We start from the raw sequence: 26,844 nt of genomic DNA on the forward strand, positions 1-26,844 counted from the left end.
CCATTTGTTCATGAAAAGAAGAATTTGAATATATATATATATATATAAACATTTTTAATGAATTTAATAATAATAGAATGAAGAAAAAAACTGATCAAAATAAGAAACAAACAAACAAAACACATGCAAATTAATATGCGCTTACAGAGTGAACACACCAGACATAGACAATAATGAAAATACAGCATCCCTTATTTCCCCAATCATTTAATACCTCTGTGTAAATATCATCTCATCTATAAATAATGGCGATAATGTCAATAATGGAAGAGGCATGTGCAAAAGCCTTTAACCTAATAAGTTATGCGTACACCCATATGTTTGAATTTTTCTGCAAAATCTGCACATGGCAGCTACGGTATGGCTATCCTCATACAACAATATCTTATGAAAAGCTTTATTATGCATTCCAGTGCATTGCTTTTCGCAAGTACTGTATAACTACGAGCAGTGTATGAGACCAGCCTGCTAAGGTTAGCGAAAGATCTTGGTCATGGCAAGTAAAATATTGCTTAGATATGGTTAGGGTTAGACAACTAAAACACTTGGATAAGGTTAGGAAAGATTGTCGCTGGGGTTAATAAAAAGATGTTCATTGTAAGTCTGTGATGGACCCCATCTCCAGTGTCCTGCATGATAGTCGGATGTCATACACATCCATCTACCGCCCTGACCTCCACACCCTTTCTTTCTGCTTCAACACATAAAGGGCACCCGACTTCCTGTATTGGTACCGAACGTTGGCATTTAACGTAAATCTTGGGTTCAGAATTGTTCAATGTGGACGTAATTCCTGTGGATACTGGGCTAGACCTTTCGTGTTTCGTGCCAATATCTATCATATTTGTCCTAAATCAATCACATAAATTACCTTGTACAATATTGACTAGGAACTGAATGTCTATTGGCGGTCATCAACTCAGTACAGCGTTGACTTGGGGAGATTATCAGGCCTTGATGGAGCTCTGCAGTCTTACTTCCTTGTTGTTAAGTCACTATACCAAGCAGTTATCCAGTGCTATTTTTGAAGCCGCCTAGCACGGAGAAGTTAAATTCCCCTGCTTGTGTCAGAGTCTGGGAGAAGAGAGGGGAGTATTGCTCACCGTCTCACAAATCCAGCTGAGCACATAAGGGGAAGTACCTCTGCTGAGCCAGTGCTTGGCAGCCCCAGCACTTGTTTATTTTCCTCACTTATGTTCTTACTGTGTTTTGCTGTTCATGCTCTCATAATCCTCCTTCGTCTGTCTCTCTGCCTGAGATCCTCCTCTCCTACTCACTCCTTTTTTTCCCTGTACATTTTCAGTAAGTACAACCCCCTCTAACTCTTTAAAACGCTCAGTTCCCAGCAAGTCCTTAAATTCCCCCCCATATCCCCTGGGAAATGTTTACCATCAGCACTGGCAGTGTGAATTTAGAAAGAATCACTTAATAGCAAAGGGACCAGGGTGTTTATGGTGACTTGTATATAGTTAAAGAAGCATCTGACTTATTTATTTAAACAAAATGATACAATTCTGTTGATTTAATGACATATACAAATATGATGTGCTTCAGTTAAGACTAAATGTCTGTTAACAGATAAATTCCATGGGAAGTAAACTTCACTTTTGGCCCTCACGAGCAATATGTTTCTGGCCTTTGTTATCCAGTGGGGGAAAACATTAGGCTAATTTTAGGTCCTCTGTCAGTGGCGGGTTGAATTCTTGATGTCTCAGCAACACATTGCGCTTGTTTACAGCCGACCAAGGGTATCATTAGCTACTCTCTTTAGCCTTGTGTTTTTCCCTGCTGTCACCAGAGGTTAGTTATCCATGTTTCTGCTACAGAGACATGTATTGCTGTTAACAAAAGAAAAAAAAGAAAAGATGACTAAAACATGCACAGGATACATCCAGCCACCTCACACCTCACACAGTGCGGCAGTACGGTTATGGTATCCATATTGGAAATGTTAATCTTAAAGTTTTGACTTTCAGCAAATTACATATTCACTGAAGCAGAGTAAAGCTAGAATGTGCCATTGCGACAATGTCCCCCTTAAAGGCACAATGAGTAGGATATTCCTAAAAAACAATGGATTGATACAAAAGTAATCCTTCTCAATTATCACTTATGACCTACTAGAAGTGTGTGGCGGTGTCTATTTCTTTGTGTTTTCTTTCCATTGTGCTGTTTTCGTGACGTTTCTGGCTGTCAACCTCTGTAAGAACTAGGGCTGTCAATCGATTAAAATATTAAATCGCGATTAATCGCAGCTTGATAGCTCTAGAGTACTGACCAACAGCTTCCCCTAAACCTTAAAATCCTTCAGTAAGACTTTAAGTATATCGCATACATTTTTTAAATCACCCTCATCAGGATCTCCAGCAGCAGCTTATTCTGTCTGTGAAATTATAACTTTAGCTTGCATTTGCTCAGCATCCAAAGTGGAGACTGAGAGCAGTCCACATAATCAATTTAGATATCGTATTATCTTCAGCTTTAATTATCACATGTGACTTACCAGCAGTTTGTAATTGTAAGTACCATAAGTGGAAAACTGAATTATTTCTAAATATAACAAGACTGAATGTAATGTTTTGAGTATAGGGATGCACCGATACGACTTTTTCAGACACGATACAGATAGCGTTACCTGGGCTTTGGGTATTGGCCGATACCGAGTACCGATCCCATACAGTTGGCTACCTCCGGGTTCTGAGAAGTGAAGCCAATGCGGAAGTGTCTTAAACTCACATTATTTCTAACAACCAGCAGGGGGCGACTCCTCTGGTTGCAAAAAAGAAGTCTGATTGTATAGAAGTCTATGAGAAAATGAGTCTACTTCTCACTTGATTTATTACGTCAGTAAACATTGTAAACGTGAGTTTATGGTCTCAATCACTAGTTTCAAGTCTTCTTCAATACAGCATGATGTTCATTTAGTAAATTATGGTCCCATTTAGAGTCAAATAGACCATAAAGCAGGGTATGATTTAGGGCGTGGCTACCTTGTGATCAACAGGTTGTCACGGTGTTGTCCGGTCTGGGAATTGTCCATGTTTTTGTCTTAGAACTTTAACCCTATCACAGTGTGTTTTCAGTTCACAAAGGTTTATTATATCCTTTTCACCTAAAAATGTCTTATTCAGCGTTTAGTTGTTAGCTCCACCCTCTCGTGCCACTTCTGGTTGCAAGAAACCAAGATGGCGGTGGGCAAAATGCCAAACTCTAGGCTTCAAAACGGCAGTCCACAAACCAATGGGTGGCATCACGGTGACTACGTCCACTTCTTATTCTGTACAGTCTACGATTGTCACCAATACCCGATCCAGCTATTTGAGTCCGTATCGGCCTGATATCCGATTTCTAGTATCGGTATCGTAATCAGTCTCGGTATCGGTATTGGTGCATCCCTAGATTAGAGAAATGAAAAAAGGAGTTTTGTGTATCCCAGTAATGTGATTCTCATAAGATTCTGATATTGTTTTGTAGCACTCCCCGGCAGTACAGTTCTCACAGTATTATTTTCTGTCCCCGTCGGGTGGAGCAATGACTGCTGAACTGCCTGCATGAGGCCACTCAATCATGAAATACTACAGCAACAATAATGAAGGAATCCTCCAACCTTGGTGATTATTAAGAAAAGCCCTTTAAACATGTAAACCACAATGCCTCTGAGGGATGAAAGAGACTTGAATACCCCAGATGAATGATGAGGCCACATGTCCCTCAAATAAACCTTTTTTATAGCAGAACAGTTCCATGAGCCATGGAATATGAGCAAAGTCTGCCACAAATTTATTGAGGTTCACTGTTGCATTGTTGCTAGGGTGCAAGGGTTCACTGGTGAGTGCAAATGTAGGCTAAATGGCATCCAGATCGTGGCTAATTGGCCACCAGGGCAGTTCCCCACCTCAGCGTGCTTTGATACACATACACATATACTCTTGCACTAGCTTCATGAAAGTTAATACTGTTAGGGCTGTGGAAAGTCATCTGCCGGTCTAATGGGTTTATTTTGGGCAGGGTGGGAGCCATTGTTCCGGTTAACATGGAAATAAATCTTCAAATGAAACTGTAATCATTGCTTAGCCTCTCTGACACATTTATAGCTGTCCAACCTAAAGAGTTAATTGATTCCAGTCGGTAGTTAAAAGGCGGCTTGTAAGAGATTACTTAATTGCGGTGAACATGTAGAGACTATAAAGTTTTAAATTGTATAGAACATGCAATGTTGATTTTACCATGGGAACTGAATTAATATTGTTGGACTGGCCCAGTCTAGGCTTAGTGCAGGGTAGCGTGTATACAGTACATGTAGGCGTCCAACTCCATTGCCAGTTAATTCGGACACACAGCTAAAACTACTGTAGTCTAATACAACCGCCCTTAAAGGCTGAATTATGCCTGAAACTAGTCCGTACAAAGTGTCGTCCGACCTCATCTAAAGGGAAAAAATGTTTATTCCAAACAGAGTGCGACAGGACTGGGTCCTAAAACCCGGAAATGAGTTACCATTTTAGCACTTCCGGTTCCATCGTCTGGAGGTCAATGGGTTTTTTTAATTGTTTTTTATTAGTTGTCTAAAATAAGGTTTATTGTTAACACAAGCTGAAGAGATTTTAACATTTTGTGTTGTTAATTTCTGAAAATGATCTTGCTGAACAAAACGTGTAAGTATCAAAAACGTTTGTTTGCCGCAAAGCTTATTTTCTGTAATAAGCCAGTGGAAAAATGCCATTGGCTTTTTGTCAGGAGAACCAGGGCGATGCTAACTGCATGGATGGCCTACAAAAATACGTCACTTGAAAGTGTGGCAAGAAGCCTGTACATGAAGTGGTTTGGAAAGTTAATGGCTATAAAAAGATATTAATGAGAGCGATCATAAAGTGTAAACAGTGTATGAGAGAGTACTAAACATGGTGATAAAACATGTCAGGTCTAGAGGGGCGCTCGCAGAATAGGGGTGTAAATCACAAGTTTCATCACAATATGATATTATATTGACTCTTTAGACAATAATACGATATTTGATGCTGATATTTGCGTCAGCCACAATACGATTCAATTTAGTGGCCTGCGATCGATAGAAAATATCATATACCCATTTAACACAGTCAGTTACATTTATATTAACTCACAAAATACACCTAAAATGTGATTTGACAATGTTATTACTGAGCTTGTCCAGATATTTAAATGAAACAGCAATCTATTCTTTTGAATAAAAAAACATAATCATAAAGTGGGAATTTCAAAATAAAGGTCTTAAAGATGATGTTATGTATCAATATTTTCCCTTTGCATCAATTATATTGGATCGTTGATCATTGAATCGATATATCGATCCAGATCAATGTATTGTTACACCCCTGTCGGAGAGCGCAGACCTCCACCAAGGCCATACCCTGCCCTATCTCGCAAAAGTAATGAAAGGGATAAATAATTTGCGTAACCGCCCCGTGATTCAAATGCACTCCAAAATGTAATGGGTTCTTCCATGGCCAGTAGTTTTTTCCGTAATCCTGCTGACAAACAAACAAACCAAACCAAAAACATAACCTTCTTGGCGGAGGTTATAATCAACTTCTCCATCTACAAACACAGAGCATGGGTGTTTATTGGCTGACTGAGTTCTGTACATCTGCACGGTCAAACAGTTCAAATGGTCTTAACTGCCAGTTCACTGAGGCAGGATGGAGATCGCACCAAAACATGAAGCGTAAAATTGCATAAAGTTGTTTGTCATGTGGGCTTCATTATAGTTTATTGAGAGACAAATATTCATGTGGTGGAAGTGTAATGTGACCCTTACAAATGTATGCTCCCCGCTTCCCCCCAATTCCGACTTCAAAAGGTGTTGGGGAGGGGGTTTCTGATCCGATTACGATGTATTGGCTAACTGTATTTCTTTTTGAAATACTTAACATAAACAAAAAAATGTAGATACAGATCCCTTCATTTTTTTTGTTTTCTTTTTAATATTTTAACCAAAGTACCAAGCAGAGCAATTTAAAGTGTAAAAATCTACTTTTCAGTGCTCTCTAATGGTCAAACTATGTAATGTTTTTTTCTAAATTACTTAAAAACTAATTTGGCATTTCTGCACTGCAGTTTCTTGTTAGCCATCAACCGAGACACTGATTCCAATATGCAGATTTATCGGTCTAGCTCTCAATACCAACGACTTAAATCCTACCTTCACTGAGGTTATAATGTTCAGTTGTTGTTGCAACTGTTTAACAGAGGTGTTGATTCAAATGTATGCTCATTTTGGAGGCTGTAGATGCTGTTAAAATTGTACATTGTGCATTATAAAGAGAGGTGTTTCTAATATTTAGTCTGCCCAGTCTATCAATAAGGAGATACCAAAACGGCAACTGAATGTAGCATTTACAGCATTATAGTTTTTGTGTGTAGTGTGTTGACATGGATGTGGTATTGGAAAAGACTTGGACATGTGCAAAAATGCAATGGCATAGGCAGTCTTTGCCCAAATGGTATTTATAACAAACAGAAAACTTGTTGTATTAATTTACTTTTGTTGTCGTCAGTTTTTGGCCTCGTGTTTTCCAGCAGTAGATCCTAGTGGCTTAAACATTCTTGTTAGTTTGTTGTAATCTTATTCTCTGAATCTTATATGGCATTTCCTTTTTATTCTTTAAAAAATCAAACATGGCTTTACTTAAGCAAACCATCTGGGGAAATAAAATAAAATCAGCTTTCATCACCAATTTGTCATCAAACCTTTTAAAGTTTGGCAGAATATCTATCTCCAGACTGTTCCAACCATTGTGGCTTATCAGTGACCTTATTCCAGTCAGTATTACTGGCTAATAGGGATGAAAGCTCAGTGGAAAGGAGTTTTGAAAGACATGTGTTCACCAAACTTAGTGACAGGAATACAGCAGAGTAGGTCCACCCACAAGTAACTGGGAAAAATGACCAGAGAGGAGGATGTGGCAAAGACAGAGGCAGGAAAGGAGGGAGGGAAGGTGGAGAGCAGTTTCTTACTAAATCTCTGACGTAGAAGATGTACTGTTGCGTAATGTGGTTATTTTTTTTCTTCCCTAATTCAGTAGACGATGACTATAGGGTTTAATATTGATTTAATGTTTTATACAAATATTTGGATGGAGATATCCTAAAAAATATAAATCCATTGAATGATTTTTGTGTTTGACATGAAAAGTTCTTAATTCAGTACACATACTGCAGCAAGTCTGGTTGTGATCGTTTTGATGGTGTATTTTGCTTGTTTTTGCTGTGGCTGTACCGTCATTTTGTGATTGCGATGCATTGTTCTGTAATCATAAATTGTCTGCCGTCCACCTTCCATGATTTGTTGTAGACACATCGTACACAACCATGTATGCTCAGTGAGTTAAAGGTATTGAATTTGTGCAAACGGCCCTCTGGGGAGCTCCCCCGAAAACTACATACCTTAAAGGGCTTTTTTTCTGTTTGCATTCGCACCGCCAATTGGAACGATGAAGTGACGTAAGCAGGCCAGCGCCGCTTGCACACATTGCTGGGAGGTCTGCGAGTCGCTAGCTCGCTACGTTCCTCAAGCTCTCTTAGCTTTTTTAGTAATATAAGAATAAATAAACAGCTCCGTTACATGTCACAATCATATATACACCTTTTGCAATTTCTGCTCGAATCGGCTATCGTTCTTTGGCGTAGCGGGTGTTCTTTGTGCTACTACCTTTGTACAGCGGCTGTCACTTGTTGGTTCAGTGGGTGTGCGCTCATGAACGAGTTAACTCCTGGACTTCAATGTCAGTCCATTTGATCATGTTTTCTTACATTTTTTTCATTACGAGCTGTTGCTTGTGTTTTGTGTCGCCTGTTGATTACATGGGTTTACATGGCGGTTGCCGGTGCTGCATTTGACCAATCACTGTACACTTAAGTCATTCATAGTTCTGTTTGTGCTGGGAGAGTACCTATTTTGAACTAGGAGCTAAAGATGTCGCTCAAAACGGCGTTCTTAAGACAACGATTGTTCCTAGTTTTTGCAGTGCATACACAATTAAAAAAGGAGAACTAAAACTAAGTTCTTAGAACTATAAAAAAAATGTCCTCCAATCCGTCTAATATGAGAAGAATATGTTCAACCACACTGAAATTAGGTCCAGCAATACTTGACCCACGAATCTCAGGATGATGTTTTGGACGTTTCAGCTTTTGCTTGAGCTTTTAGAGTCTTGCTTCATTGATACAGACTTATATGTAGTCCAAATAACCTGAAACACACTCGTATCTTCTACCGTGAGATAGGTGTAAGTATGCAGCACATAAGAACAGTTATCTGTAATTGTACCATTCTTTTTATTCGCCTAATTCTACTATTTGTCTGCCCCTCTGTCCCCTTCTTTGTGCGTAATGTATCATTTGTCTGGTCTAGACTTGTCCGGTGATGCGTGCTGGCACGAAACATTTTGGGAATTCCCCTTAGTCTTTTGCATCTTTCCAAGTCAAGTCAAATCTTCTCCAAGCGTGTGTAGGCGCCCGGGACCTTGGGTTAGCCTCGATGGCCTCCCCAGATACAACATCAACATGTTTCCACTTATCTTTGCTGCAGTACTTTGCTGTGTGGTACAGAGGCAGGCGCTGTCTAGTTAAACCGGTAGATTCCAGAAATCTATTGCATTGTGTGTATTTGTTGCTGATGGGCAGCGATTAATTAGCTTAATTTGTTGCATTTTGGGCCTTATTGCACATTTTCAATAATGGAAAGAAAAAGCTTCGGCTGGTTGGTTCAACATATGGATACACCTATGTGCTTATCTGTCCACTTTACCCAGGCTTGAATAGCAATGATGTTGCTACTTATAGTCTTAATGACGATCCATCAATTGTCTTAACCTAGATCCACTTTGAGAATTAGGCCATTCGCGTATGCATGCATATTTACTATGGGCTGTCAATCGATTCAAATATTTAATCGCAAATGAATCGCACATTTTTTATCTGTTCAAAATGTACCTTAAAGGAACAATTTTTTCAAGCATGTAATACTCTTATCTACATGGGAGTGGGAAAATATGCTTGCTTTATGCAAATGTATGCATATATGTATTATTGGAAATCAATTAACAACACAAAACAATGACAAATATTGTCCAGAAACCCTCACAGGTACTGCATTTAGCATAAAAAATATGCTCAAATCATAACATGGCAAACTGCAGCCCAACAGGCAACAACAGCTGTCAGTGTGTCAGTGTGCTGACTTGACTATGACTTGCCCCCAAACTGCATGTGACTATCATAAAGTGGGCATGTCTGTAAAGGGGAGTCTCGTGGGTACCCGTAGAACCCATTTACATTCACATATCTGGAGGTGAGACCTGTTTGAAAATGGCCACGCCAGTTTTTCCTCGCCAAAATTTAGTGCAAGTTTGGAGCGTTATTTAGCCCCTTTTAGCGACATGCTAGTATGACGTGTGTTATGCTTCTGCAGGACTTGAGGAACACCAGATACAGACATATTGTCTGAAAAGCCCATACTTAAACTAATTTATGTTAGTCTTGGTAAGTAAAAGAGGTGATTTTGAATGTGATCAACTCACCAGTGTACTACTGTTATCCCCCCCTTTAATTTAGTGCTGGGTTGTTCTTTTTACAGTAAGTGCATTATGCAATTTCCAAAGTATTGACTGGATGTGTTATAAAATCCGGGATGTTTGAAGTTGCGAGGCTTACGGCATAAGTGTGGCAATGATTTATATGTTTCTAATTGTCAACAAGTACAAACAAACCAATAAGCCACACTGTTGATCTGGGTGACATGTTCCTTCATGAGCATTACTTTTTACAACCACAAAGGTGTATTAATCCGCCACTGGAAATAGTCCACAGCTCTCTTTGCCCCTTTTGGAGTAACTTCAGCTAAAAGCTGCAGGATCTGGCTGTTTTAGGAAATTATTTGTCCTTTTTGAAAAAAAATAATGGAACAGTCTATAACATTTCAGGGGATCTATTAGCAGAAATGAAATATAATATTCATAACTATGTTTTCATTAGTATATAATCACCTGAAACTAAGATTCGTTGCGTTTTCGTTAGCTTAGAATGAGCCCCTCATATCTACATAGGGAATGGGTCCTCTTCACGGATTCTGCCATGTTTCTCCGCCATGTTTCTACAGTAGTCCAGAACGGACAAACCAAACACTGGCTCTAGAGAGAGACTTTCACGTTTTACATAACCTGAATGCCACTGTATTTCTCCGACGTGCTTGTGAAACTGCGGTAACGTGAGTGCAAAACCGTGGTACCGCCAGCCGTCGTCTGACTTCCGTTGTTGCTATAGAAGTGTTATTATGGTAAGGATGGCCTCTGAGCGAGGTGAACGGCGTTACCACGGTTTAGCACTTGGTGGCTCACGTTACTGCAGTCTTGGAAATGGAGTGAATGGAGGGGTATTCAGTAGGCAGCAATCTGCAACCACACCACTAGATGCCGCTAAGTCCTACACCCTGCTACTTTAAACTGTATATTTGTGAAGCATTTTTAAATAGTATTAATTTCAATGGAAGACAATGTGTGACCCATATGCCATGGATAGAGTAGGGACGTTGGAAAGTATAGTGAGAAGGATTAATGCGCACTAATGCATTGTTGGTTTTTGTTGATGAGAAGAAAAATATAGAATAACACCAGCCTTATCATTTTCAGTCAGTGAGGCTCATTGGTCTGCTCTCTTATAGATTAAATGTTGCTGTATGTATTCACACTAATAATTGTATATTTTTAGAAAATTAAGACTCCTCAGAGAAGTTATAGCTTCAGACAATGAGACATTGTTTTTAATTTAGGTATCAGGACAACTCCCACAAAGAAAATGGAGTGTAAAGCCAGTCGAAGCACTATTCCATCAAGGAAAAGGAAACATTCCCAACTTCACGTTATCCCCTGGTAGTCCTGAATGCCAAGCATTGGTGAGCGCTTCCTATCTGCTGCTCCAGCTCGTCCCCTGTTACTGTTGTAACAATGGACCTCAGACGGCTTGTAAAGCAGGATTATGTCAACCTGGGCATAGTGTACCAACTGTTGCTCCTGCTTCCTTCCCGCTTTAGGGAATAATGCATTCCAGCTTTTATTAGAGTTTATTACTGGCAGGGCTCACTGACAGGTCTGGGAATGCTTTTAGTAAGCAGGCAATTGTTTGCTACCAGAGATGGCTGGTGGAAAGGAGTTTGGCAACACCAGCTGATGGATGGGAGAAAACAAGAGACGTTGAGTGCCAATGGGATGGGACAATAGTATCAGCCTTCACTGTGGATTGGTACTGAGCTAAAGCAGTTACTGAGCCACATTAAAAGTATCCAGAAAAGTGCTATTTCTGTCAACAAGTTGTACTGTGTTGGACACAAACTGCACAGATCACAGTAAAAAAAAACACTGGGCTGAGAATGCCAAGTGTCTTAAACACATGACAAGAGCAATTTAGCATGATCTTAGACTTGGCACTCTCCGGGGGCGAAACAGGGTGTGAGCCCACACTTGAATTAGAGACTAACAGAGATTAATTTAATACTTGGGAGTTTTTTAATGCCTCACACTTTCAAGTCTACAGCGATTTATTGGATCAGGTTGCCAGCATCTATAAAAATCACATTTAAGACGTAAAAACAAATATCTTCTCTTGGCCTATATAATTATCTTGCATTTTCAGATGCCAGTCCCTCTCTCATTGGCCTAAGATAAATATTGGATCAGAGATGGTACAGACGGATGGCACAGGAAGACATAATTCTGTCAACTTGGGTCTATTCAGTGTGAAGATGCCCAATTTAGGTGTACATTTTGTTCTTAAAGGAAAACACTGTTTCCGTTGAGTTCTTCCCTTATCCTCAATGTATTTACAATACTTCAGACTCGCTAAAATTGTAGCTTAAATGAATCACTGCTTTGTTGCAAATGTGGAAATGTCTATTAGTTTGATGCAAATAAGTCACACATTTAAATAGAGTAGTTTTGTTTCTCTATTCAAACAATTCTACATGGTAGGTTGTTTTTAGCAATGCTAGTGGCTCTATAGTGGTTTTTATTTACTACTAGGCTTCTACTAGGTGACTTTAGCCTTGGTCTTGTTCTATATATCTCTCACACACATCAAATTTACTTTAAAATGAACAGTTACAATTCAAAGTTTTACTACATTATGGTCAAGACATATGTCTCACTCATTTCCCCTCGGTTTTGTTGTTGTCTTCTCAAACTGGTAGCTCTGCTGGGGGGCTGGAGAGCAGCATTTATTCTTTATTGGTTTACAGTTTTACGTTGTGAACTTCACAATGGTTGTGCAGAACAAAACAAGCATAGATAACAAAAGGAAAAGGTCCTACATGTTTATTTCGCCCCCAAAACCGGCTCTCCTTGTAGGGCCGATAACACCGCTGGACGATGGGATTTATCACAAATCGCTCAAGTAATAGCTTGCCTCCTGCGCATGAGGCAGTGGTAGTAGTATTATAAAATGCAGGATTTAACTGCACACCAGTTGGTACCATAGACAACAAGGTCAGCGACGCCTGTAATTCATTATCCATGTTGAATTAACCAGTGGTATTCGAGGATGATGTTGTTTGTTTTCTTCCGGGAAAAGGGTCCCGTGATGAATCAGGCGAGGACACGTCATGACTGATAAGATCCAGTCAGGAAGTTTTCAAACTAAAACAGGGTTAGGAACGTTTCCAAACATCTCCATTTTCTTGGTTCGAAAACGCCGGAGCAGTGTGAACGCTAGGCGTAAACATAATAGTTATGCGCTTTAAAACAAAAATTACGCATTAAGGCCTATACACACCAGAGGTGTGACGAATAAACAACACAAAAATGCAAAATACTTGCCTGCTCATATCATATTTCTAGGGCTTTTATTGTGAAAGGCAAGACCGGGAGGAGTGGATCTGGAATGCGCTGCCTTTGTCAAGGTTGAAAGGAGTAATATAATTAATCAAATTGATCGCACGAAAAAAAAAGTCCCGTAGCTTTAGTCTCGATCTGACTGTAGATTTTTAAAGTTCTTTGAATCTCATTAGGCCTGCTTCTTTGTAAACTACTTTCCTCCATTTCATTCATTTTCTTTCAAGAACAAACTACTTTCTTCATTCTTTAGAATTTGTTTTTCTTTATTTCTTTATTTAATTTGAGTAAATGAATCAATAGGCAGAAAGAGCATGCATTTTCTTTTAAAAGGCATAGTGTTCTCTATACCATTTATGTCTACCAACTGTGCTATTTTGACTGTGTTGTTAACATTGGCTTTGGACACACTGCTACATGAATACCCTTCATGCTAAATGGTAATCCAATATATTTTTAAAATGCAGTTTTTAACATTGATATTGAATCAAATCCCAATATCTTAAGGTAATACGATTATGCATTGCTATGTGCTCTTTTCAAAAAAGGAAAGTATCAGTGATTTATGTATTAGAAGTGAAAGGTTTTATCATAAGCCAAGTTCAGGCTTAATCATTTGACTACAGGTTTAACCGGTGTGTTGTGTCAAAATAATTGGATTATAAGGTCCAGATTGAACCAGGGAGTATTGTTGAGGGTTACGATATCTACCCCCTGTGGTTAAAGCCCTCAGAAACATGTTTCTTCCATACAGAGTGATCGAGAGGGCATGTAGATGAATTTTATTTTTTCCTGTTCATTTCATCAAATGCTAAATCTCAGCTCTCAAACAGCCTAGATTGCTACTATCGCATCTTTTTGTTTTTCTACGTATCAAATCTGTACATTTTCCGCAGGGTTTATCCTATTCATGAACAAAAAAAACACATAGATTTGTTTTGGCACACACAGCCTTCAGCAGAGCGTATAAAATCAATTCAGTGAAGAGTCTGTACAGACTCAAGTGTCTACGCACACGCATTGCAGCACACGGACATTGCTTTTTGGCTCAGTGCTTTTCACTCTCTCCCCCCTCTATGTTTCGACCAATGCTTTGCTGCAGCGTTCAAGTGCTATCTTGTTAACTGGAAGTCAGAACATTCAGTATAATATAAAGATGGAACAGTGCATTATCCTTTTTATTGGCCGTGACTGAGTTTTTTGCCACAATAGGGATGGCAACGTCGATCGGGGTCTGTCGGTCAGTCGGTCAGGCCACCATTTTGGTCCAGGCAGAAATAGCTCAACAGCTATAAGGTGGGATGTCATTAACTATGAATCATTCATGGTTACCAGAGGTTGAATCCTACTGGTTCTGACTATTCCTCTAGTGCCACCAAGGAGAGTTTGACTATTTCTTTTCTTTCGTTTTAGTAGGGAGGTCAAAGTTAACGTGATAATAACACGTTAACGCAGATTTGTTTTAACGCCACTAATTTCTTTAACGCAACTTGTGAATTTTAGGTTGTAGCAGGCTCAAAGTTTTAAAGTTAGAGTGAATATACTTGCATCATATGAAACTAGAAAACCTAAGGAATCCATTGGTACCAACCATGTTACACTAGCTTGTCGCAAAGGAGGCTAAATAACGCTACGAAAAACTGGCATGACCATTTTCAAAGGGGTCCCTTGACCTCTGACCTCCAGATATGTGATTGAAAATGGGTTCTATGGGTACCCACGAGTCTCCCCTTTACAGACATGCCCACTTTATGATAATCACATGCAGTTTGGGGCAAGTCATAGTCAAGTCAGCACACTGACACACTGACAGCTGTTGTTGCCTGTTGGGCTGCAGTTTGCCATGTTAAATGCAGTACCTGTGAGGGTTTCTGGACAATATTTGTTATTTTTTTGTGTTGTTAATTGATTTCCAATAATAAATATATACATACATTTGCATAAAGCAGCATATGTGCCCACTCCAATGTTGATAGGAGTAATAAATACTTGAGTAATCTCCCTTTAAGGTGCATTTTGAAAAGATAAAAATGTGTAAACAATTTGTGATTAATCGCGATTAACTATGGACAATCATGCGATTAATCACGATTAAGTATTTGTATCCAGTGACAGCCCTAGATTTCAGTGAAATGTGTTGACAGCTGTTGGATGGATTGCTGTAGAATGCAGTACACGATGTCCCCAGCAGCAGCAGCTATCATGGCAGTCAACTCAGTCTTCCTAATAGTCTTTATTTATTTTGGGAGGAGTCGACCTAACTGTCTTTCAGCAACACCCTGCTCCACCTGGGAGTCGCCCAGTACAAGCTGAGCTCCTCCGTCATTGGCCAGAGAATCTCTCTGGAGCAGCTGAGGTCAACTACTGAGCAGCTGTAATTACTGAGGGAGTGTTTTTCCTGCACACTCCTGTCTGAACATACGGGAACCTTCCTTGTTGTCTTAGAGAAGACAAATCTCTCAAGTCTCAGTTATGTGAAACACAACCGTATCATTTAAACAGTAATAAAGTTGACCTGCAGCTCTCCTTTCGTCTTTTATTATGAACGTTCAGTTTTGTTTACAGTTTCATTATTACCTCTACCAATGAAAGGAAAACTGAAGCCCGTTATCATTGGCCTTGGCCTACTTGCCTGAGCTCCACAGCTTTTTTTTTCCTTCCCCCCTCTCTCCCACTTCAGATCTCTCCTCCCTGCCTCTCCTCCTCCTCAGCGGAGTTTCACTGATATTCTGTGTCACAACCCTGACACAGCACTTCCTCAGTCTCTCCTCAGTTTCAGCTCGCTCCTGCCCCGGAGCGCTGACTGCCTCTTTTGGACAATGCCCATCCTTGTTTGCGTCGCCCCCTCGTTTCGGGAATCCCGGCATAGCTGGTAACCACTGGTGGATCAGGACGATGAGGTCACTGTCTCTGTTTAGACCCCAACCTGCCCCCCCCCCCTCCCATGGCACGGGTGTGTGGACGGGGGTGGGGGGGGGATCTGGGTCCCTCTAAAACAATGGAAGCTTTCTCCATCATTGGGCTGATAGGGGCTGCCAGACAGACAGGCAGACGGGCAAACAAAGAGACAGACAGTCAGGGAGACAAGCTAACGCAAGTCAAAGACATCCTGCGTTTGACTTGACACCTTCATATAATGGGTATTAATTGTTTCAGTATTTCTAGCGCCTATTAATCCTCCCTCCCACTCAGTAAACACCAAATCGCTCTCTATTCCAATTTGCTCATTACTTAGACTGCATTCCCACCAGATTTGGCTGTGCGGTGAAAACTCCGTCCGCTTATTCATTTTGAATGTGGGCAGTGTGTTTGGGGTTAGATGCCTGAAATCAGGTCTGTGGTTAACACAAGCTTAAGAGATTGTAACGTTTTGTTGTGAGATATAAAATATGTCAGTGAATATCCCACTTGTGAATTTCGAAGGTTTTACGTGTCTTAAAAAAGGCGCTTGCTAACAAATGGCTAAATGAGACTAATAAACGTCATCACGCCGACTTGTCCACCTTTACTGTCTCGTTGTGTATACTCGTGTTCATGCGACCGTGGTGTAGTTCGTTTATAACGCTTCAAAAATGTTCATTTGTGGAGATTATCTTGCTGAACAAAACGTGAAAGTATCATAAATGTTTGTTTGCGACAGAGCTTCATTTCTGCTATAATCCAAAACCCAATGGGAAAAATCCCATCGGCTTTTAGTCGAGGGAACCCAGGGTGATGTTAACTTCCTGGTTGGCCCACAAAAATATGTCACTGCTGGAGCGTACTTTTAGTGACTCTCCCACACCGCCAGATCTAGTGTGAATGCAGCCTCAGATTGAGCTGTATTTAATTTGCTTGGGGGGTAAAAAGGCCCAATAAAAATGTCCCCAGAACTGCGGTCGAAATGCAATGAATAACTCAAAAGTTTCTTAATTCTGAGGGAAAGTTCCTGCGGTGGAAATGGGGCTACTGTCGCCATCATCTCCATCCTCCAGGGAGGAATCAATCTTACCTTGCTCCTAAATGATGTGTATCAAATGCCAATGTGAAAAGGTAATGATTGTGTGAAAACTAGTGTCAGCTCTTCAAGGCTGAAGCATAGATCTCTTTAAATTAACAAGCATTTTAAAGTCCAAACAGTGCAGCAAACTCATTAAGCCATTTGTGTTTTTTTTATTTTTTTGGTCTTGATTTGTGTGCTGTACTCCTCCATTATAAAGCTTTCACAGCATTCACTCCCAAGAGCTCTGCCATCCATTTGTCCTTATTAGACCTGACATGTTTCCCGCAATTAATTTTTTGCATGGTGATGTTCGCATTAATTATAAACATTTTATTCCTCGCGCATCAATGGAGAGGTTCCCCTTAAGAGAGGAAAAAAAACTTCTGTTTGGTAGAATTAGCCCGGTAGAGAGTCACGTTTGGTCGGTCCTGCTTACTCATACGTGACAGGTGGTTGCATATGATTGTAGCTTTGTCCTGTAAATTAGCATATTGCTTTCTGGCCTCAGTCGGTCGGTTAGCTGCTGTTGAGGATTGCTGAAATTGAGATTGTGGGAGAGAAAGTCTGTGTGCACCACGAAGCATTCAGACACGATGATACACTAATAAGCTCAAATATTTTGAACTTTGCTAAATTATTGTACCACAATTAGGGCTGTCAATCGATTAAAATATTTTATCGCGATTAATCACATGATTGTCCATAGTTCATTGAGATTAATAGCAAGATAATCACGCATTTTTTCAAAATCATCTGTTCAAAATGTACCTTAAAGGGAGATTTGTCAAGTATTTAATACGCTCATGGGAGTGGGCAAATATGCTTGCAATTAACAACACAAAACAATGACAGATATTGTCCAGAAACCCTCACAGGTACTGCATTTAGCATAAAAAAATATGCTCCAATCATAACATGGCAAACTGCAGCCCAACAGGCAACAACAGCTGTCAGTGTGTCAGTGTGCTGACTTGACTATGACTTGCCCCAAACTGCATGTGATTATCATAAAGTGGGCATGTCTGTAAAGGGGAGACTCGTGGGTACCCATACAACCCATTTTTTATTCACATATCTTGAGGTCAGAGGTCAAGGGACCCCTTTGAAAATGGCCTTGCCCGTTTTTCCTCGCCAAAATTTAGCATAGCTTTGGAGCATTATTTAGCCTCCTTCTCAACAAGCTACTATGACATGGTTGGTACCAATGGATTTATAGTTTCATATGATGCCAGTATCTTCACTCTAGCTTTGAAATTGAGCCCGCTACAATCCAAAAATAGCAAGTTGCGTCAATGCGTTAAAGAAATTAGTGAAATTAGTAAATTACAAATTTGCATTAACGCATTATTATCACGTTAACTTTGACAGCCCTAACCATAATACAATTGTTTGAGTGTGATTTATAGCATAGGATACATAACAGAGGATATAAGAGGTCAGGCTCAGTACTTTTCCATATCAGTCTAAGTCTCTGTGGAAACAGGACATCCTTTGACACAACCCTTTCCTTCTGATCTGGTAATGGGAAGTAGCGTATGTCAGGATTAAACTGTTACTGTGACATTTCCTTTCTTCTGGGCACAATCCTTTTTCCTCTTCCAAGGTCTTCACAACTATCCCTACTGCTACTATAGCACATGTTCTACTACTGCTAGTTATTAATTCCCAACCGTTCCCAATGTTGTCTCTCAAGTGTCATTCAGAACCTTAATGGGTTGTTCAAATTGATCAGCTCTTTAGAGGTCGTCATATAACCACGTGTGTGCCAGTGAAATCAGACTATATGTTCAGGTTATGTGTACTTTTCTTTAATACTGGAAACAAATGAGTCTTTGGCAAGACTATTGGTAGTCATCCACAACATTACAAATGTTCTCTTCTACTGTTGTGTTTTATTGGGATGTTTCCATTAGACAACATTGAAATGTTGAAATCAGTTCACCCCAAAATCAAAAATATATTTTTTTCCTCTTACCTGTAGTGCTATTTATCATTCCAGATAGTTTTGGTGTGAGTTGCCGAGTGTTGAAGATAACAGCCGTAGAGATGACTGCCTTCTCTCCAATATAATGGAACTAGATGGTGCTTCACTTGTGGTGTTAAAGCACCAAAATACATTTGAAAAACTCAACGGCAATGTCTCTTTCCAGAAATCATAACCCGGTTACTGAAGATAATCCACAGACCTTGTTGTGAGCACTTTCATATAGGAACTTGGAGTCAATTGGAACATTGGTATTGGCCAATTTTCGCCTCGTTGTATCTGCAAATAAGATGACATTCACTGATGACAGTGACCGATGTTTATGTGTTGAGTTGCATTCTTTTTTTGCCAGCAAAATGTTGTGTTGTTAGCTGCTGATTTAATTACATTTAGGTTATGTTTCACAAGATGTTTTTGTTGGAGTAGGTAATAGATTCTTCTCATTGAGTTGTTTACAAGCTAAGGGGCTTTTGAAGCAGTTATTTTTCGTGTCAAAGAAGCTTGTTTTATAAATTAGTATGATTTATTTTGTGCTCATTCAAGATATGAAGGATGTGCTGAATTACTCTAAGAGTGAAGATAGTTCAGTTATTTTTTTAGAATGAAGATGTCTTTGTTTCCCTGGCACCAAAGGGGGGATAAATGAGAACAAAATAACCAACAACAAAACATCTGTATCGGCTATCGGCCAAACGTTTCTTTTAAACATCGATGTCGGCCCATAATTTTGCAATTGGTGCATCCCTACTTTCTACCGAACTACACCCACCAACCATACGACCGCACAGAAGGAAACGTGCATGTACTCATGGTCGATAGGCTCGTGACAGCACAAGATGTAAACATTAATGGCGTCCTCCTCGGCTGAGCTGTGACGTTAGCTAGCTCAGCGGGTGAGTTAGCAGTACCGAGTATAGATGCACGCTTCCTTCTGCACAGTGATAAGGTTGGCAGGTGTAGTTCAGGGAAAAGAAAATAGTTCCTACTGTACAGGAATCTGCTTACAACAAGGTATGTGGATCGTCTTAAGTAACCAGGTCATGATTTCTGGAAAAAGACATTGCTGTTGAGTTTTTCAAATGTATTTTTTGTCGCTCTGAGCACCATCTACTTCCATTATATTGGAGAGAAGGCAGACCTCTCTAGGGCTAATATCTCCAACACTAAACAACTCGCACCAAAACAATCCAGATTGATAAATAGCACTATAAGTAACTGTCCCTTTAAGCTCCATTTATGCTCCAAGCATAGCACCCTGTTTGTTGTTAATGCCATATTAAAATCCATTTATGTGCCTAAATTCAGTTTAGAGGATTTCTTGCCAAATCTACCACAACATAAAAAGGAAGAGATGCCAAATAAGGCTGCTAATCCTCTCAGTTCATTTGCTTACGGTTATTATAATAATGGTGTATTGATTTTACATTCTAACATGTTGTTAACTTGTTTTAAATGAAGATGAATGGCAAGTCTTATGTCTGTCCTTATGCCTCTTCTCTGGTGTCTTCCTCAGCACTTGGTCCAGTGGGATGCTGCGGACCCAGAATGTTTGCTCCAGCTGGTGAAGGAGCTTATCCAGCAGTACCATCACTACCAATGCCAGCGTCTGCGGGAGAGCTCCAGGCTGCTCTTTGAGTATGATAGTCTGCTGGAGGATTCCAACTATGGCCGCAACATGGAGATTTATGCCGGACGCAAGAACAGCTGGGTAGGCAACTGTTTGATAAATTAAACTTAAACTTTTAAAACTTAAACTTAAACTGAAAAAAACTCACTGAAACTTAAAAAAAAATAATTAAAAAACTTATACTTAAAAACGTTTAAAAAACGTACTTAAACTTAAAATAAAAACAAAACTTAATTTAAAATAAAAAAACAAACTTAAAAAATAAAAATTTTAAAAAGTAAAAGTAAACTTAAAACAACAAAAAAAACTTAAAAATATAATAAAAAAAAGAAAATTCACTTATAAACTTAAAAATAATAAAATAAAATGAAAAAAACACTTAAAAACTTAAACTTAAATTATAATTGTCATATACATACAGGTATACATACAGGTACATGCATGGAATTTGACCTCTGCATTTAACCCATCCAAGCATAAGGAGCAGTGGGCTGCTGTTTGTGGTGTCCTACTTTTTACAAAGCCAAGGGCTGTGTATTGCACAGTTTTACTGTATCCATCCATCCATCTTCAACCGCTTATCCGGGATCGGGTCGCGGGGGCAACAGCTCCAGCAGGGGACCCCAAACTTCCCTTTCCCGGGCCACATTAACCAGCTCTGACTGGGGGATCCCGAGGCGTTCCCAGGCCAGAGTAGAGATATAATCTCTCCATCTAGTCCTGGGTCTTCCCCGTGGTCTCCTCCCAGCTGGTCGTGCCTGGAACACCTCCCAAGGGAGGCGCCCAGGAGGCATCCGTGCTAGATGCCCGAACCACCTCAACTGGCTCCTTTCGACGCAAAGGAGCAAGGACTCTACTCCGAGTCCCTCACGGATGACTGAGCTTCTTACCCTATCTCTAAGGGAGACGCCAGCCACCCTCCTGAGGAAACCCATTTCGGCCGCTTGCACCCGCGACCTCGTTCTTTCGGTCATGACCCAACCCTCATGACCATAGGTGAGAGTAGGAACGAAGATTGAACGGTAGATCGAGAGCTTTGCCTTCCGGCTCAGCTCTCTTTTCGTCACAACGGTGCGGTAAAGCGAATGCAATACCGCCCCTGCTGCTCCGATTCTCCGACCAATCTCACGTTCCATCGTCCCCTCACTCGCGAACAAGACCCCGAGATACTTAAACTCCTTCACTTGGGGTAAGGACTCATTCCCTACCCGGAGTAGGCAAACCACCGGTTTCCTGCTGAGAACCATGGCCTCAGATTTAGAGGTGCTGATTCTCATCCCGACTGCGTCACACTCGGCTGCGAACCGATCCAGTGAGTGCTGGAGGTCGCAGACCGATGATGCCAACAGGACCACATCATCTGCAAAAAGCAGCGATGAGATCCTCAGCACACCGATCTGCAAACCCTCCTCCACCCGACTACGCCTCGATATCCTGTCCATGAATATCACGAACAGGATTGGTGACAAAGCGCAGCCCTGGCGGAGGCCAACCCCCACCGGAAACGAGTCCGACTTATTGCCGAGGATCCGAACACAGCTCTCGCTTTGGGCGTACAGGGATTGGATGGCCCTGAGAAGTGCCCCCCTCACCCCATACTCCCGCAGCACCCCCCACAGTATCTCCCGGGGGACCCGGTCATATGCCTTCTCCAAGTCCACAAAACACATGTAGACTGGATGGGCATACTCCCAGGCCCCCTCCAGGATCCTTGCGAGAGTGAAAAGCTGGTCCGTTGTTCCACGGCCAGGACGGAATCCGCATTGTTCCTCTTCGATCTGAGGTTCGACTATCGGCCGAACCCTCCTTTCCAGCACCTTGGAGTAGACTTTACCAGGGAGGCTGAGCAGTGTGATACCCCTGTAATTGGCACACACTCTCTGGTCCCCCTTTTTGAAAAGGGGAACCACCACCCCGGTCTGCCACTCCTTAGGCACTGTCACCGACTTCCACGCGGTGTTGAAGAGACGTGTCATCCAAGACAGCCCCTCCCCACCCAGAGCCTTCAGCATTTCTGGGCGGATCTCATCAACCCCCGGGGCTTTGCCACTGTGGAGTTGTTTGACTACCTCAGTGACTTCCACCAGGGTAATTGATGATGGTCCCCCATCAGCTTCCAGCTCTGCCTCTACCATTGGTCGGATTTACTGTATGTGTTCACATGCTATTCCTCTAATTTGGTCAGTCTTGAGGTGAGAACATAAATACTTGTGATTGTTAAAAGCTGAGATGAGATGGAATGATACGAGCAAGTTTGACTTGTCCTTATTCTCCTATGCCACTTTTCAAAAAAATACTATTTATAGAATCCAGTTATTATACATAATTGCTCTCAATTTTGTATGCGGGCCTCAGAAGTAATTCCCATGGGAAATAGAGTGTAATAAGGCTTCCTGTTTGTCTGTTCTAAAGAACTTGCGTCAGACAAGTCAGAGTCATGTGTTTTTGATATGGAACATTTATTTTATCGACACAATATGTTTCCCCGTAGCACATGATTTTCAGATGATTGTGCCATCTTGTTGGTATCAGTGGAGAGGCACATTCTTGAGGACACAATGACAATAACTCATAAACAGCTCATTATCCAATTTTGTGCTTACACTGTGTTTTACATTTCAACTCAGTTATTGGGTTTGGAACATCATACTCCATACATTTGCAAATCATTAAAGAAAGCAGGACTTTCAATCGTTCGAATTATATAACACTTTAAAATATAGTTTGTGTTATTTCAGATCATGTGTATTTGAACACAAATATGTTGACATAAAATTAGGACTGTCAAAGTTAACACGCTAATATCGCGTTAACATGCTAATAATGCGTATAACAAGTCTGCGTAGGGAGAAGGTCGGTTGTGTCTAGAACGTAACCCACAAGTTGCGAAAACTCTTTTGAGATTCGCTGCCCAACAACCTATCCTAACCTCAACTATTCAAGGTCAATGCCTAACCTTTACCATTCAAGGTTAATGTTTAACCTTTCCCAGTCAAGGTCAATGCCTAACATGAACTATTCAAGGTCAATGCCTAACCTTAACCAGTCAAGGCCAATGCCTAACATGAACTATTCAAGGTCAATGCCTAACCTTAACCAGTCAAGGTCAATGCTTAACCTTAACTATTCAAGATCAATGCCTAACCTTTACCATTCAAGATCATTATCTAACCTTAATCATTCGAGGCCAATGCCTAACCTTAATTATTCAAGGTCAATGCCTAACCTTAACCATTCAAGGTCATTGCCTAACCTTAGTTATTCAAGGTCAATGCCTAACCGATGAGGTTGGGGTGGATGGATGGGTCAAACAAACAGGACTTTCACCCAGGAGACCGTATTTTGTGTCCCGTGTGAAATCAAAAGTAAACATGTTGAGTTACTTTAAGTTACGTACGTAACTACGTTACTACATTAGTACGTAACCACGTCACATACTATGTGCAAGTATAAAACGTAGTATCTACGTCACATACTTACGTAACAAACATGCTTTTTTTAACCCAAACCATGATCTTTACCTAAACCTAACCAAATAGTATGTTGCATAAACATAACCCAGTAGTTCCATTTCTCAACATTAACCACGTGTTCAAAATTCCGACCGTTTCACAACGTTAAATAGAGTCATATTATGTCATTTTGTGAGTCTTCGGCAAACAACCTATTCTGTCGTTTAGGTATGAGGACGTGTTGGAATTTTTCAAATGACACCCAGCCATCATATTCTATCTACATTTCCCTATGTTTACATGATTATTTTTTTACACCGAAACTGGTCATTTTTGTACCTGTATGTTGTACAGTTAGTAAAGTTTTTAACCTCTGTTTCTCCTTCTCCAGACGGGAGAATTTTCAGCCCGTTTCCTTCTCAAGCTCCCTGGGGACTTTAGCAACATCCCAGTCTATCTCCTTAAGGTAATTAACCACCGAACCCCATACACATTTTGACTCGTGATCAAGGTACACACCTACCTCACAGTATGTACACACACACATACACATTGCAGACCTACTTACTAGTCTCTTTGTCATGACATGAGCTTCCTTTAGATATAATACGAGTGCTCTTTTGTGTACATTCTGTACTTTTGTTTTTCATTTCTTGACATGTATGTGTGTATATACATATGTTTTTGTTATGTGTCCAATGATAATAGCAGGGTTTATTTAAATGAACTGCGATGCAACTGTGTGCATGTGCATGTATGTGTGTGTGCGTGTATGCAGACTCCGGTCTTGGGGGCTGTGAGTTGACTAATCAGCAAGCCGTCACTCTCGATCTGCTCTGAGCCGCGTGGTGTCTGGAGGCAGCTTAGCCCGGACACTCACTCTCTCTCTCTCTCTCTCTCTCTCTCTCTCTCTCTCTCTCTCTCTCTCCCCCTCTCTCTCTCTCTCTCTCTCTCTCTCTCTCTCTCTCTCTCCCCCTCTCTCTCTCTCTCTCTCTCTCTCTCTCTCTCTCTCTCTCTCTCTCTCTCTCTCTCTCATATCAGCGATTGCCCTTACCCCTATCTCACTTTCTCCCTTATCTCCAGTTCTCTTCTCACTCTCTGTCGCTCCCCCCCCCCCCCCTCCATCTTCGACTGCCTGCATGCTGGAGGCCCTGGCTCTCTGGCCTTTTCCAGCCCGGCCTCTTGTTTGTGAAGGGAAATGATGGTAAACATAAGGGAAACAGCAACCATCATCAGCCTCACATCAGCCTCTGTCCCCATGTTTCTCAGAACCCGGAGCACTGAGACTCGTCTCTCTCTGCCGGCTTTTTGAGTGGACTCGTCCAACGGCCGCATCGCTGGCCATGATAGAATTTTTAGTTTTTAATAGGGCTGTCAGTCGATTAAAATGTTTATCGCGATTTATCGCAAGATTGTCCATAGTTAACTGATGTGAAATTAATTGCACATTTTTTATTCTGTTCAAAATGTACCTTAAAGGGAGATTTGTCAAGTATTTAATACTCTTATCAACATGGGAGTGGGAAAAAAATGCTTTCTTTATGCAATTGTATGTTTATATTTATTATTGGAAATCAGTTAACAACACAAAACAATGACAAATATTGTCCAGAAACCCTCACAGGTACTGCATTTAGCATAAGAAATATGCTCAAATCATAACATGGCAAACTGCAGCCCAACAGGCAACAACAGCTGTCAGTGTGTCAATGTGCTGACTTGACTATGACTTGCCCCAAACTGCATGTGATTATCATAAAGTTGGCATGTCTGTAAAGGAGAGACTCATGGGTACCCATAGTACCAATTTTCATTCACATATCTTGAGATCAGAGGTCAAGGGACCCCTTTGAGAAAGTCCATGCCAGTTTTTCCTCGCCAAAATTTAGCATAGCTTTGGAGCGTTATTTAGTGTCCTTTACAACAAGCTAGTATGACATGGTTGGTACCAATGGATTCCTTAGGTTTTTCTAGTTTCATATGATGCAAGTATCCTCATTTTATCTTTATAACTGAGCCCACTACAACCTATAAATCGCAAGTTGTGTTAATGTGCTAAAGAAATTAGTGGCGTTAAAGCAAATTTGCATTAATGCGTTGTTATTGCGGTAACTTTGACAGCTATAGTTTTTATTTATTTACTTTTTTTTTTTACCTGTGTGTCTCGAGGCAGGAAAGTTTCTACACTCAGCCCTGATGGGAGCTCTTATTGGTGACATCTTTTTTTTTTCAAACAAGCATGCTGTCACTTGCTGGAGTTTTCCATGCGAAGGCTTTCGAAAGCGAGGCAGACACACTGACACCTTTAGCCAGTGGGTGGTGGTAGCAGTGTAGCCATTGACACAATGTTGTCAAAGAAGAACTCTCTGTAATATTTAGTGATTTTTTTTTATTAGAGACGAAGTCTTGGATACGGATGTACATTTCTGTCATCCTAATCATATCATGTGTTCTTTTTTCCTCGCATGCACACACTCGCAGTATTATGCTGTATTTGGCAGCTTGGGTATACATAGTATCACCATGGGAGCACTTGAAGACTAAGAAAGAGTATTGACTCGCGGAGAGGAAAGTAATGAACATCAGCCCACACCTTGTCCTCCTACGCATTACAGAGGAACGGGATTATGCAGCGTATAGGCTGGACTCTAAGAACACAAATGTACTGTACGCCAAACCGCTGACCTGGATTTTCAGTTTGACAGTTGTCATGCAATTAGTTCTGTTGGTGAGGATGCTGTCTGAAGTCAGTTCTTTTTGTGCATCGCACATTTCTGCACTGCGAGTAATTCCATACTGTTGCAGAGCAGTTGAAGCGCAATTAATCCACTCCTACAGTCCTTCCTCACTGAGCAGGCAGACGTACCCTATATATTCACAGTAAAGGAACATTGCAACCACAAATTTGTTAAATTACATGTGGAATTTTTGTGTTTAAA

The 26,844-nt window shown here is 40.7% G+C and overlaps 2 protein-coding genes across 4 annotated transcripts in view; one reads left to right on the top strand and one right to left on the bottom strand.

The window, feature by feature from the left end:
* Positions 1 to 26,844, bottom strand: part of rbks (ribokinase) — a 95,878-nt gene that overhangs the window by 59,783 nt on the left and 9,251 nt on the right. The window lies entirely within an intron of this gene.
* babam2 (BRISC and BRCA1 A complex member 2) overlaps positions 1 to 26,844 on the top strand; it is a 131,766-nt gene that overhangs the window by 35,496 nt on the left and 69,426 nt on the right. For all 3 annotated transcript variants that reach the window (XM_074660946.1, XM_074660947.1, XM_074660945.1), the window contains exons 5-6: positions 20,340 to 20,534; positions 24,297 to 24,371. In XM_074660946.1, coding sequence (XP_074517047.1) covers positions 20,340 to 20,534; positions 24,297 to 24,371 — 270 coding nt within the window. The remainder of the gene's footprint in view (positions 1 to 20,339; positions 20,535 to 24,296; positions 24,372 to 26,844) is intronic.

Source organism: Sebastes fasciatus, chromosome 15 (assembly GCF_043250625.1).
Source record: "Sebastes fasciatus isolate fSebFas1 chromosome 15, fSebFas1.pri, whole genome shotgun sequence".
Classification (NCBI taxonomy): Eukaryota; Metazoa; Chordata; class Actinopteri; order Perciformes; family Sebastidae; genus Sebastes; species Sebastes fasciatus.